The sequence below is a fragment of the Haliotis rufescens genome, unplaced genomic scaffold, assembly GCF_023055435.1.
Source record: "Haliotis rufescens isolate VD_foot unplaced genomic scaffold, xgHalRufe1.0.p SCAF_33, whole genome shotgun sequence".
NCBI classification, from domain to species: Eukaryota; Metazoa; Mollusca; class Gastropoda; order Lepetellida; family Haliotidae; genus Haliotis; species Haliotis rufescens.
Window position 1 is genome coordinate 1044111 of NW_025964035.1, and position 14390 is coordinate 1058500.

General features: G+C 44.4%; 1 protein-coding gene across 1 annotated transcript; it reads left to right on the forward strand.

The window, feature by feature from the left end:
- The first annotated feature begins 310 nt into the window (after window positions 1-310).
- On the forward strand, window positions 311-7324 carry LOC124151600 (tubulin beta chain-like). Its single transcript, XM_046524133.2, has 3 exons — window positions 311-901; window positions 2956-3084; window positions 6451-7324. Exons 1-3 carry the CDS (start codon window positions 509-511, stop codon window positions 7267-7269), a joined length of 1341 nt encoding a protein of 446 aa, XP_046380089.1. The 5' UTR covers window positions 311-508; the 3' UTR covers window positions 7270-7324.
- The last annotated feature ends 7066 nt before the right edge of the window (window positions 7325-14390 follow it).

Here is a 14390-nt window from a genome sequence, read left to right on the forward strand (position 1 = left end):
ATAACCGTAGTTTACTGTAATATACATCAGGATGTGATATCAATAATTACCGTGGCTATCAAAAAAACACGACTGTGTCAAAACACCGTACCGCCCTGTTTCACCTTTCGCCCTCCCCAAAGTAAAATGTCGCAATTAAAATATTTCTGTCTTAAACCCACATTTGGACCTTAGCATTTACCGACAGACGACTAAAGGTTGAGGCTGCCCTGGCAACACAGTGGCCTATGGCGAATATTTAAACGCCTAGCGGCTCCGAGGACATAAAGGTGAAAGAGGGAAGAGCTGATTGCATTCCCCGACATTCCGTGAACAGGTAACGGCTGTCAGTCGCTTTCTCCCAAAAAGACAAAAACGTCTTTTGACTCTCGTGTTAAAACAAACTTTACTAACCATTTTGATAACTTCAGAAACAGTTAATCTAGAAACCTAGAAGACAGCATCCGTAAGAAACGGGAAGCCGAAATCGAAATCATCCTCGTCAGTCAAGGGTTTTATTTTCACGACCATGAGAGAGATACTCCACATCCAAGCGGGTCAGTGCGGAAACCAGATCGGGACCAAATTCTGGGAGGTTATTTCCTCGGAACACGGAATTGACGCATCCGGGTCCTACTACGGTGACTCCGACCAGCAGTTGGAGCGGATAGACGTCTACTACAAGGAAGGCCAAGGAGGGAAGTACGTCCCGAGATGCGTTCTACTCGACCTCGAACCAGGAACAATGGATTCCATCCGGTCCGGACCTCTCGGAAACCTTTTCCGACCGGATAACTTCATCTTCGGACACAGCGGTGCAGGGAACAACTGGGCGAAGGGACATTATACGGAAGGTGCCGAACTGGTGGATAGCGTTCTCGATGTTGTCCGGAAAGAGGCGGAAAGCTGCGATTGCATACAGGTACATAAAATACGTTTTTCTTGAGTTTTGGTGAGGATTTAATGAGGTGGGGTAGCAGGAATTATTTGTTTCAATGTTCTTTCTATCATCAAAAGATGATAATCGTTTTTACATTACTAAAGGGGTCTTAGATAAACAATACTGTAAGTCGTCCGATTTCAACATAAAACATAACATATGCATGTCATCAAGGGTATAAAAACTTTTGGATACATTTGAAGCTTCATAAAATAACTCGTATCGTAAATCTTCAATATTTACAAATTCTATCACACAGTAGGGTTGGTGGTTTAGAATAGCGCCCAGTTTCTACAGCAAGGGGAAAACTTCCACATCGGAACAAAGCTACAACACGGCGTTGGTCCTTATATCTAAGTATAAAAACAATTTTTTTAACAGTCAAGTCTGATTAAAAAGTCCTGTATGTTCTTAACTTATCACCATTGATGGTATTTCTATCATCCCAATACGTTTACGACCGCCTCCGTGGTCTAGAGGTAGAGCGTCCGCCCGGAGAGCGGAAGGTCTGGGGTTCGATCCCCGGCCGCGTCATACCAAAAGACGTTAAAATATGGCACTTGTTGTTACCCTGTCTGGCGCTCGGCATTAAGGGGCTAAAACAGGGACTGGTCGGCTCGGAGTCAGTATACTGTGTCTGAGTGGGGTATTCATGTTAAACTGCGGCATGGTATCTCAGTGAGCTAGCACTATAAATCGGCATCAGCCCGGACTAGTACAAGCAACCACACACACTCACACGTACATGCACGTCGCTATATAAGTGCAATAATCTTGGACGCGACGTTAAACCCAATTTCACCTCACCTCACTCAATACGTAATATCAAGGGCATTAATTGTAATAAAGAAGTTGTTCATCCATAAACTCTTATCCTTACTTAGAACTCCAACTTCTAAATGCCTATCAAAGAAGAACTTACTCAGACGGTAAGTTGTTTTCATGATCAAATGAGGAGATCAATTACTCTACCCATTAACTTCAAACATTTGTATGTATTTGATCTAAAGCGTAAAGAGGACAAAGTCTATTAGGACAGGGTACCGCTGTACAAAACAACACGACTGTCGTAAGTCTCTGTTAAGGTATGTGACTTACGATCACCTCAGCGCTACGACTGTCGTAAGTCTATGTTAAGTTATATGAGATACGATCAACTTAGCGCTACGACTGTCATAAGTCTATGTTAAGGTATGGGAGTTACGATCACCTTAGCATTACGACTGTCGTAAGTGTATGTTCAGGTATGGGAGTTACAATCACCTTAGCGCTACGGCTGTCATAAGTCTATGTTAAGGTATGGGAGTTACGATCACCTTAGCGCTACGACTGTCTTAAGTCTATGTTCAGGTATGGGAGCTACGATCACCTCAGCGCTACGACAGTCGTAAGTGTATGTTCAGGTATGGAAGTTACAATCACCTTAGCGCTACGACTGTCATAAGTCTATGTTCAGGTATGGGAGCTACGATCACCTCAGCGCTACGACAGTCGTAAGTGTATGTTCAGGTATGAGAGTTACAATCACCTTAGCGCTAACATCGCTTTGTACAACGCAATCCCTGATCCTTTACAACAACAGGTAACTCACAAGTTTTGACATGCCATCTCTGCTTCACTGTCTAACAACTACAGGGTATCTGACAACTGGGGTATCGGACACATGGGGTATCTGGCATATGGGGTATCTAACAACTGGCGTATCTGACAACTTGGGTGTCGGACATATGAGGTATCGATATCTGGCAAATGGAGTACTGTATCAAACAACTGGGGTTTCTGACAAATGGGGTTTCTGACAAATGGGGTATCTGACAAATGGGATACCTGACAAATAGGATATGACCAGACTTTGAATACCTAGTCATTTTAGTCACAGGCCCTACAGTTTAACACAAACTTACGCCGGTCTTAGCGTAACATCAATCTGTTGGAAGGCACTGGTAAGGTGGACAATTTGCAATCTGCAAAACTTAATGGTCTATTTTCGCAAAAAAATTCCCGTGACACTCACACCAGGTTGTTTGTTGTTTTAGGGGTTCCAATTGTCTCACTCCCTAGGAGGGGGGACTGGCTCCGGCTTGGGGACGCTGATCTGCAGCAAGATCAGGGAGGAGTACCCAGACAGGATCATGAACACATTCTCCGTCGTCCCGTCCCCAAAGGTAAGTCTGGAGATGATGGCCCGTAAGGTGCCGGGTTTGTCTTCAGTTACACTGTTTGACGTCGGAGGATGGCTGGTAGGGTGCCGGTATTGCTTCAGTTTCACCGTTTGACGTCGGAGGATGGCTGGTAGGGTTCCGGTATGGCTTCAGTTTCACCGTTTGACGTCGGAAGATGGCTCGAAGGGTGCCGGTATGGCTTAAGTAACCCTATTTCTCGTCAGAAGATGACCGCAGATGCAGTCTACGTTAAGGTCCACAACACCCCATGCTTGTCTCCAGTATCGACCAAAGTGGATTGGATGGTCAGGGTCGGTGACGTGACTGACTGCGCGTCATGACGGAAATCGATGCTAATTCTTTAGTCACAGGTTTGTCTGGTCCATACTCGATTAATTACACTCACACGCCACCTTTGCAGCAAATTTAACATGTAGTCCGAACTAGTTTGATTGTTCGTTGCTGAACGCCGCACTCAGCAATATTCCAGCTATATGACGGAGAATATGAATACGACTAAACATTTGAGACGATCCCCCGAGTGTCTCGAGAGCGGGTGCGGCGTCCTTATTGCAGGATGACAGCACAAGGAAACGTCTGTTTTCACGATACGCGTACAAGTGAAGAGACGCATGCCACAACTCCAGACCGCCTCCGTGGTCTAGTGGTAGAGCGTCCGCCCGGGGAGCGGAAGGTCCGGGGTTCGATCCCCGGCCGCGTCATATCAAAAAGACGTTAAAAGATGATACTTGTCTGGCGCTCGGCATTAAGGACTAAAACAAGGACTGATCGGCTCGGAGCCAGTAAGTGGGTCATTCATATTAAACTGCGGCATGGTATCTCAGTGAGCGAGCACTATAAATCGGCATCAGTCCGGACTAGTACAAGCAGCCACACAAACACACACACGTACATGCACGCCGCTATATAAGTACAATAAACTTGGACGCGACGTTAAACCTCACTTCCCACCACTACAACTCCAGATGGATCCGTGTCCTCATAGTGTCAGTTCACATTCGACCGCAACACTGAAAATGGATAGTATGAAAGTTCAACATCGCTCTGGTAACAGCTTTCTGACAGCTTCCTGTATGTTTTGGAAGCCGGAATACGACACCGATTTTGATGTTAGAGCTTTTCATCTTAATAGAACTAGTTATATACTGGATTACGAGGGCGGCGGTGAGTTGACGAGCTGCAGGGTTAAGGTTGAGGCCAGAGAGAAACCGGACCATATTAATATTGCAGTTTAGTCCATGTTCACGACGCAAAGCAAGCTGATGCTGGCTTTTGTTGAACATTTAACGAACGCCTCAAACAGAACTCGTTTTCGCACTGTAGTAATGACACAGAGGTCGAACGACAATCGCTTTAAAGTTGTTTGTTTCTTGTTTAACGCCGCTCGCGGCAATATTCCAGCTGTATGGCGGCGGTCTGTAAATTATCGATTCTGGAACAGACAATCCATTGATTGTCATCATGAGCATCGATTCACGCAATTGGGATACGGTGACATGCATCAACTAAGTCAGTGAGCCTGACTACCCGACCCCGTTAGTCGCAAGGATAGAACTGGACTTTTTAGTTAACTCCCTTGCCTCGGGAAGATGAGCTGATAGTGGGTTCGTATTTACCTCGATTATGAGCCTTGGTCTCTCACCACCATATATCTTCTCCACTTTCGGTTTTCCTCCCCAACTCAGCTGCAATACTGTTCAGCCCATTCACTCACTCACTCACTCACTCACTCACTCACTCACTCACTCATTCACTAAAATTTCACAGTTCGTGACAAAGTGCCGATGATTAGATATAACTACATCGCAGCCATTTTCAAAATAACAATAATAATTAGTGATAATTTAGTTTAATTCAATATGAAGAAACTCGCGGCAAATTAAGATTTGGGCTATATGTGTTATGTTTCTTTGAAAATGGCTTTAAAACATTTAGGAATACTTATTGTTTAGGGAGGGGTTTTAATGCCACACGTCACGGCTCTATCCCAGCTCTTCCCTTTGAATAAATAATATTATCAGTGTAAAGTTGTTGTCATAGTTACAAAATGTACGTGTTATCCAATGTTCCGCGATTCTGATTCTAAGACGTGGAATAAAAATTGCACGTTATTTTTGCGGGAAAGTAAAGTCTTTGATAGGCATGTAGAAGTTGGAAGAACATCAATACATGACACTTTTCACGGATAGCAACTTCTTTTATTCTTTGTCACGCAAGCAAAAATGAGTGAGTGAGTATGATTTTACGCCGCTTTTAACAATATTCCAGCAATATCACGGCGGGGTACACCAGAAATTTGTTTCACTCATGGTACCCATATCGGGAATCAAATCCGGGTCTTCGGCGTAACGAGCGAACACCTCAACCACTAGGCTACCCGACCGCCCACACAAGCAATAAGGCAAGATACCTACCCAGTGTACACTTCACTGGTTATAATCACATCATCAGCTACTATGGACATATTGATTGCCTTTTTATTGCTTTTGTCACAATGGCCAGCACCTTGTCATCTATACACTTACAGTGTACTTAATTGAATCTTCTCCTGTTAATTCCATTGGCTTCGTCAGTATATTGTTATCTGTGTACAATCATCCCAACTTATGTTGTATAAATATAACATATATATATTAACTCTATGCACTTCATGCATTCACCTGATGAAGGAGCAAGAAGTCGCTCTGAACGTCTTGATAAAGAATAAAAGAAGTTGTTATCCATAAAAAGTGCCATGTTTTCAGATTCTAAACTGCTTATCAAAATTCACCACCTTGTAATATTTGAAACAATGTCTGAAAATGTAATAAAATGTTATATCGGGGATAACACTTTCTCAGTAAAGTACAGGTTCTCGTACGTTTTGGGGTTGAGTCCCGTCCAGAGTGAGGCACCTGATCGCCAGCACACAAGTAAAGGGATCTAACCCACTCCACCACCGAGGGAGCACGGGTGGCCCAGTCGTCTAAGGCGCCGCGATTCGCTGTGCAGAGTTGCGTCCCTTCGGCACGCCAGAAACCAATGATTGTGGGTTCGAATCCCGGTTCGCCCCAATTATGTTTCTAGGTTTGTCAGCACCATACCCGTGCTCGTGGGTTTCACCGAAGTGGTAAACGTCTGAGACCTGCATCACTTCGGGCTTAAGCTGGCACGCCGTGATATAACTGGAATAATGTTAAAAGCGGCGTTAAACCCAACTCACTCACTCACTCACTCCACCACCGAGGCTTCCAAAAAATGAAAGTCCGACAACTGGTTCTCTAAAATGTTTGAAAACGGTATCAATACGAAATATGGGACTAGCTTAATATGACGCACTGTGTACAGTTGTTGTTGAATATGTTTCAGGTGTCGGACACGGTCGTGGAGCCATACAACTCCACACTTTCAGTTCATCAACTGGTGGAAAACACCGACGAGACCTACTGCATCGACAACGAGGCTCTCTATGACATCTGCTTCAACACTTTAAAGTTGACCACGCCCACGTATGGTGACCTCAACCACCTGGTGTCAGTCACCATGTCTGGAGTGACCACGTGCCTCCGCTTCCCTGGTCAGTTGAACGCCGATCTGAGGAAACTGGCCGTCAACATGGTGCCCTTCCCTCGCTTGCACTTCTTCATGCCAGGGTTCGCTCCCCTTACGTCCAGAAACAGCCAATCATATCGCGCTCTGACTGTACCGGAACTGACGACACAGATGTTTGATGCGAAGAACATGATGGCTGCCTGTGACCCCCGCCACGGCCGCTACCTCACCGTAGCAGCCATATTCAGGGGCCGCATGTCCATGAGGGAGGTTGATGAGCAGATGCTCAACGTCCAGAACAAGAACAGCAGCTATTTCGTCGAATGGATCCCCAACAACGTCAAGACGGCTGTTTGCGACATCCCGCCAAAGGGTCTCAAGATGTCTTCAACCTTCATCGGCAATAGCACCGCCATCCAGGAGCTGTTCAAGCGCATCTCCGAGCAGTTCACAGCCATGTTCAGACGCAAGGCTTTCCTCCATTGGTACACTGGCGAGGGCATGGACGAGATGGAGTTCACTGAGGCCGAGTCCAACATGAACGACTTGGTGTCCGAGTACCAGCAGTACCAGGACGCAGAGGTAGACGAGGAGGATGAGTTTGATGCAGAGAGAGATGACGTTGAAGTAGCTTAGGGGGAGGGGGTAGTGATAACATCGAGGGACAGGTCGTTTGTGGGGTAGGGTTATAAGAAAGAGTTGGAGAGTTGGTGTGAGATAGGTAGGGCGTGTAGAGGGTGGGGTGTTGGTGAGATGTAGGGTGGGATTATAAGGAAGAGTTGGAGAGTTGGTGTGGGATAGGTGGGGCGTGTAGAGGGTGGGGTGTTGGTGAAATGTAGGGTGGGATTATAAGGAAGAGTTGGTGTGGGATAGGTGGGGCGTGTAGAGGACGGTGTGGTGGTGAAATGTAGGGTGGGATTATAAGGAAGAGTTGGAGAGTTGGTGTGGGATAGGTAGGGCGTGTAGAGGACGGTGTGGTGGTGAAATGTAGGGTGGGATTATAAGGAAGAGTTGGAGAGTTGGTGTGGGATAGGTGGGGCGTGTAGAGGACGGTGTGGTGGTGAAATGTAGGGTGGGATTATAAGGAAGAGTTGGAGAGTTGGTGTGGGATAGGTGGGGCGTGTAGAGGACGGTGTGGTGGTGAAATGTAGGGTGGGATTATAAGGAAGAGTTGGAGAGTTGGTGTGGGATAGGTGGGGCGTGTAGAGGACGGTGTGGTGGTGAAATGTAGGGTGGGATTATAAGGAAGAGTTGGAGAGTTGGTGTGGGATAGGTAGGGCGTGTAGAGGACGGTGTGGTGGTGAAATGTAGGGTGGGATTATAAGGAAGAGTTGGAGAGTTGGTGTGGGATAGGTAGGGCGTGTAGAGGACGGTGTGGTGGTGAAATGTAGGGTGGGATTATAAGGAAGAGTTGGAGAGTTGGTGTGGGATAGGTGGGGCGTGTAGAGGACGGTGTGGTGGTGAAATGTAGGGTGGGATTATAAGGAAGAGTTGGAGAGTTGGTGTGGGATAGGTGGGGCGTGTAGAGGACGGTGTGGTGGTGAAATGTAGGGTGGGATTATAAGGAAGAGTTGGAGAGTTGGTGTGGGATAGGTAGGGCGTGTAGAGGACGGTGTGGTGGTGAAATGTAGGGTGGGATTATAAGGAAGAGTTGGAGAGTTGGTGTGGGATAGGTGGGGCGTGTAGAGGACGGTGTGGTGGTGAAATGTAGGGTGGGATTATAAGGAAGAGTTGGAGAGTTGGTGTGGGATAGGTGGGGCGTGTAGAGGACGGTGTGGTGGTGAAATGTAGGGTGGGATTATAAGGAAGAGTTGGAGAGTTGGTGTGGGATAGGTCGGGCGTGTAGAGGGTGGGGTGTTGGTGAGATGTAGGGTGGGATTATAGGGAAGAGTTGGAGAGTTGGTGTGGGATAGGTGGGGCGTGTAGAGGGTGGGGTGTTGATGAGATGTAGGGTGGGATTATAAGCAAGAGTTGGAGAGTTGGTGTGGGATAGGTGGGGCGTGTAGAGGGTGGGGTGTTGATGAGATGTAGGGTGGGATTATAGGGAAGAGTTGGAGAGTTGGTGTGGGATAGGTGGGGTGTGTAGAGGGTGGGGTGTTGGTGAGATGTAGGGTGGGATTATAGGGAAGAGTTGGAGAGTTGGTGTGGGATAGGTAGGGCGTGTAGAGGACGGTGTGGTGGTGAAATGTAGGGTGGGATTATAGGGAAGAGTTGGAGAGTTGGTGTGGGATAGGTGGGGCGTGTAGAGGGTGGGGTGTTGTTGAGATGTAGGGTGGGATTATAAGGAAGAGTTGGAGAGTTGGTGTGGGATAGGTCGGGCGTGTAGAGGGTGGGGTGTTGGTGAGATGTAGGGTGGGATTATAGGGAAGAGTTGGAGAGTTGGTGTGGGATAGGTGGGGCGTGTAGAGGGTGGGGTGTTGGTGAGATGTAGGGTGGGATTATAGGGAAGAGTTGGAGAGTTGGTGTGGGATAGGTCGGGCGTGTAGAGGGTGGGGTGTTGGTGAGATGTAGGGTGGGATTATAAGGAAGAGTTGGAGAGTTGGTGTGGGATAGGTGGGGCGTGTAGAGGGTGGGGTGTTGGTGAGATGTATACGTTGGAAGGGGTGTAGTAGAGAGTTGAAGGGATGGTAGGGTGGGTTTGGGGTATAGGTGAGAGTCGAAGAGGTGGTAGGATGGGTTTGGGGTATAGGTGAGAGTCCAAGACATGGTGGGGTGGGTCTTGGGTATAGGGGTGAGATGAAGAGCTGATAGGGTTAATCATAACAAACCAGCAGACAAAGTGGGGTTTAAGATATTTGGACAACATTTGCAGGGACTGTCAAATAGTCACACCCCGTCCTCTTTACGAAACACTGACACTTGCGGACAATGTACATGATTTTATAACGCTTCAAGTGGTTTGATCAGGATTGTAAATTCTCAGCTCTTCTGAAACAAAACACATTCCCGGATTATTATTTGTAACGTTCCAGCGTTGTAGCGATACATCCTGTTGCGATGCGATGTGTATCCAGGTCGCAACAACTTACAGATGCGTACATTACTTCATCATCACAGAGACATGACTGGAGAATAAATCAACATGTCGGCTGACCTTGAGGCAACTGACGCTAAGGTTCAAGCCGCTTCATTTCATACCATATAGAGTGTTCTCCTTATAGTTTTTATCGATATGTGCGTGTTATAGTAATGCTTCGATTAACCGTATGAAACGTGACTCTAACAAAGGTTGGGAGTCAAGAATTCCAATTATCTGGGGTAGGTCGATATTTTAAAAAATTAATTGTGCAGCTCAAATGTACTATTTTTTTAATGACATATACGTGTCACAACAGGCCTTTCTTACTCTTTTTGTATGAGAGCCATTTGATCTATTATTATCATAATCATTATTATAAAAAAAAATTGACAGTTACTTTTGTTTGATTTTTGTAGACGTATCTAGGTTTTTTAATATCAAATCACTTGGAAAATATAAAAAAAAATAAACTAAATATTTTTATTTAATTCCTGTGCCGTTTGACTCCAACTGGTCGAATCTTTTAAGAGATAAAAAATGTGTTGCCTTTGTGTCAAAATAAATAGTCACAGTGTACAAGACAATACTCCTGAAGCATGTACAATGTTTTCAGCGCTTGAATTTCATATTGGTGCTCTTAAAATAATGAAATAAACCTTATTGTATATAACTGTTTGTCGTGGATACATGTATGCATTATGTCATCAATAGTGCGACTTACGTCCTGTATGACGTCATCAATATTGTGAGGTAAGACCTGTATGACGTCATCAATATTGTGAGGTACACCTGTATGATGTCATCAATATTGTGTTTCACACCTGTATGACGGCATCATATGGGTACAACCATACAACGTTATTACTTTTTAGAGAGTGCATATATTATTCATATCGTTGACACTATTTGAAGTTTACCTGAAAAGCATTATGAATATTGTTATTCCTATATTAGCGGTAAAGGAAATTATTAAGATCATATATTTAATGTTATGCTTTGTTGTTTCTCGTTATTTAAGTATTGTATATATGATGGGGAAATAAGGCATAAACATCGACACATATGGTGCATTTATGATTTATGAACAAACTGTATGCTGATGACTACAATAATATGACGTCAGTTGTTTGTTTTCATATAAGTGCTTAGCACACCACTGCCTAGACGTGCATTCCCCTCACACACATGGGCAAAGCGTGACGTCACCCGTGTGCACGCCGTTGGTAACGCGTGTGGAACTCGTCCGCCACGACATCCACGTGCCCGCGCGTTGAACACGGGTGTGCACGCCGTTCGCAACTCGTGGCAACGCGTGACACTCTCATTTCAGAGGGAACAAACTTTTGACCAAAATAGGACCCATTTTTAGCTGGAATTGGAGGTAGTAACAAGGAGAGCAATATCTAATATCCTGACGACAAAATTTAAAACATATCTTATGATATGTACTTTTTGGATGTGATATTGTGGGTAAATATGTATACCGTTATGATCAATCAGATCCATATTATTTATACGACCATTGGCTTCAGCATGATATTTTGCGATGGTGTTAAGAGATTACATGGTCCTAGAAAATGTTATTGTCATTGACAAGTTTGTGTGATTTGACATTAAATGTCTGGAGTACAATTGTTGTTGTTGCTCTTTGTGTTTAAGAGGTCGCCTTCTGCAATTTCGGCTGACCCCAAACCCCACCAACCCACCCCTTCAAATTTTTGTTTTAACCCCGGGCTTGGCTTGGGCATGGCCTTGACATGCCAGAAACAAGTGAGCAATGGATTGAGGATGATGGATTCAGGGTGATTGCAAGATGGGCATACCTTGTCATAGTGTTTTTTTGCGACCGAGTCTGAGGCGTGAGATGGCTAGTTCAACTTTCCGTTCATTAGAGTACGAGCATAGCTCCCGGTCGATCTTGGGTTATATTTTGTAAAGCCATCTGCAGATCTTACAATGTACTTGCTCCCCTCTGGGCTTGCCATTCTTGGGCAAAGGAGGCTTTGGTTTTGATGTATTTCGTAGATCATTTCATATTCTGGGCTGGGGGCCTGACGTAATTTCGAAAAACATAACTTGTCCCGGAAAATTCTTGAAAAAAATGATTATGCTTCAGTCTGCTGAATGAAAAAACATCTACCTGAAACAAAAACTCAATTTCATTGTCGCAAGGTGTTTTTCCTTAAAACATCAGGCTCATGTTTTTAAATAAAAGAATAAATGGTTTTGTAGCTATAGTTGAACACAAATCTCGCAAAATCCAATGAATTTTTTAAAAGATTGATCACATGGAGTTCAATGTGCAAAATCCATACCAAAGTTTTATTTGCTTTTGATAACGTGAACAGCACTTGCAGCCTCGTACAAACAGCTGACACAGAATCAAAATGAACAGTCAAAAACTATTTTCCGGCGCTTTAAATTGAAATTGAGTGTATGTTCACAAGGTTTTTGAGCATAGCAGCACTTCCACTACACACTGAGATTGTGTCATCCAGGCTGTTTACTATACACGTGAAGTAGATTTCTAGTAACTAGCCCGAAAAGATGATGTACATGTCAGTTGACTTGCCCGAAATGATGATGTACATGTCAGTTGACTTGCCCGAAAAGATGACGAACATACCAGTTGACTTGCCCGAAAAGATGACATTCATACCATTTGACTTGACGGAAAAGATGACATTCATACCATTTGACTTGCCCGAAAAGATGACATTCATACCAGCTGACTTCCCCGAAAAGATGATGTACATGCCAGTTGACTTGCCCGAAAAGATGACGTGAATACCAGTTGACTTGCCCGAAAAGATGACATTCATACCATTTGACTTGACGGAAAAGATGACATTCATACCATTTGACTTGCCCGAAAAGTTGACGTACATGCCAGTTGACTTGCCCGAAAAGATGACGAACATACCATTTGACTTGCCCGAAAAGATGACGTGAATACCAGTTGACTTGCCCGAAAAGATGACGTGAATACCAGTTGACTTGCCCGAAAAGATGACGTACATACCATTTGACTTGCCCGAAAAGATGACGAACATACCAGTTGACTTGCCCGAAAAGATGACGTGAATACCAGTTGACTTGCCCGAAAAGATGACGTACATACCATTTGACTTGCCCGAAAAGATGATGTACATGCCAATTGACTTGCCCGAAAAGATGATGTACATGTCAGTTGACTTGCCCGAAATTTTTTTACATTCATACCATTTGACTTGCCCGAAAAGATGATGTACATGTCAGTTGACTTGCCCGAAAAGATGACGAACATACCAGTTGACTTGCCCGAAAAGATGACGAACATACCAGTTGACTTGCCCGAAAAGATGACGAACATACCATTTGACTTCCCCGAAAATATGACGTACATGCCAGTTGACTTGCCCGAAAAGATGACGAACATACCATTTGACTTCCCCGAAAAGATGACGTACATACCAGTTGACTTCCCGAAAAGATGATGTACATGCCAGTTGACTTGCCCGAAAAGATGATGTACATGCCAGTTGACTTGCCCGAAAAGATGACGAACATACCAGTTGACTTGCCCGAAAAGATGACATTCATACCAGCTGACTTCCCCGAAAAGATGATGTACATGCCAGTTGACTTGCCCGAAAAGATGACATTCATACCAGTTGACTTGCCCGAAAAGATGACGTACATACCATTTGACTTGACGGAAAGATGACGTACATGCCATTTGACTTGCCCGAAAAGATGACGTACATGCCATTTAACTTGCCCGAAAAGATGACGTACATACCATTTGACTTGACGGACAAGATGACATTCATACCATTTGACTTGCCCGAAAAGATGACGTACATACCATTTGACTTGCCCGAAAAGATGACGTACATACCATTTGACTTTCCCGAAAAGATGACGTACATACCAGTTGACTTGACGGAAAAGATGACGTACATACCATTTGACTTTCCCGAAAAGATGACGTACATACCAGTTGACTTGACGGAAAAGATGACGTACATACCATTTGACTTTCCCGAAAAGATGATGTACATACCATTTGACTTTCCCGAAAAGATGACGTACATACCAGTTGACTTGACGGAAAAGATGACGTACATACCATTTGACTTTCCCGAAAAGATGACGTACATACCATTTGACTTTCCCGAAAAGATGACGTACATACCATTTGCCTTGCCCGAAAAGATGACGTACATACCATTTGACTTGCCCGAAAAGATGACGTACATACCAGTTGACTTGCCCGAAAAGATGACGTACATAAGTAGAACCGACATAGAACCGAAGCATAGAACCGACAACAGATTGTAAGTAAATCAAGGTATTTATTCAATGACGTCATGAATAGGTACAAGGGGGTGTGGCTGGGCAGTTTGGTGTGGTTATGTAGCCCAAAAGCCACGATTTCCACCATTTGTGACCCACAAGGAGAAAAAGGACCCTATGGGTGCTAGGATACAATTGTGCTGTGACGTCATAAACACGTTTGACGTCAACTTTCGTCAATAAAAATCGCCATGTGTGCGGGCTGTACAAAAAAAATCGTTAGTTCATAATGTAATAAAAAACATTATTTAAAAAAACTTTCTGCAAATATGTCGATTAATCAGGCATTTTGTCTAAAATCTGCAATTATTTAATAAACGGTTATAAGTCGGAAATGAGTCAAAATCTTTGGTGTCATGAGGCTCTATTATAAATGTGAATTGAGGTTTGTCATTTGTAG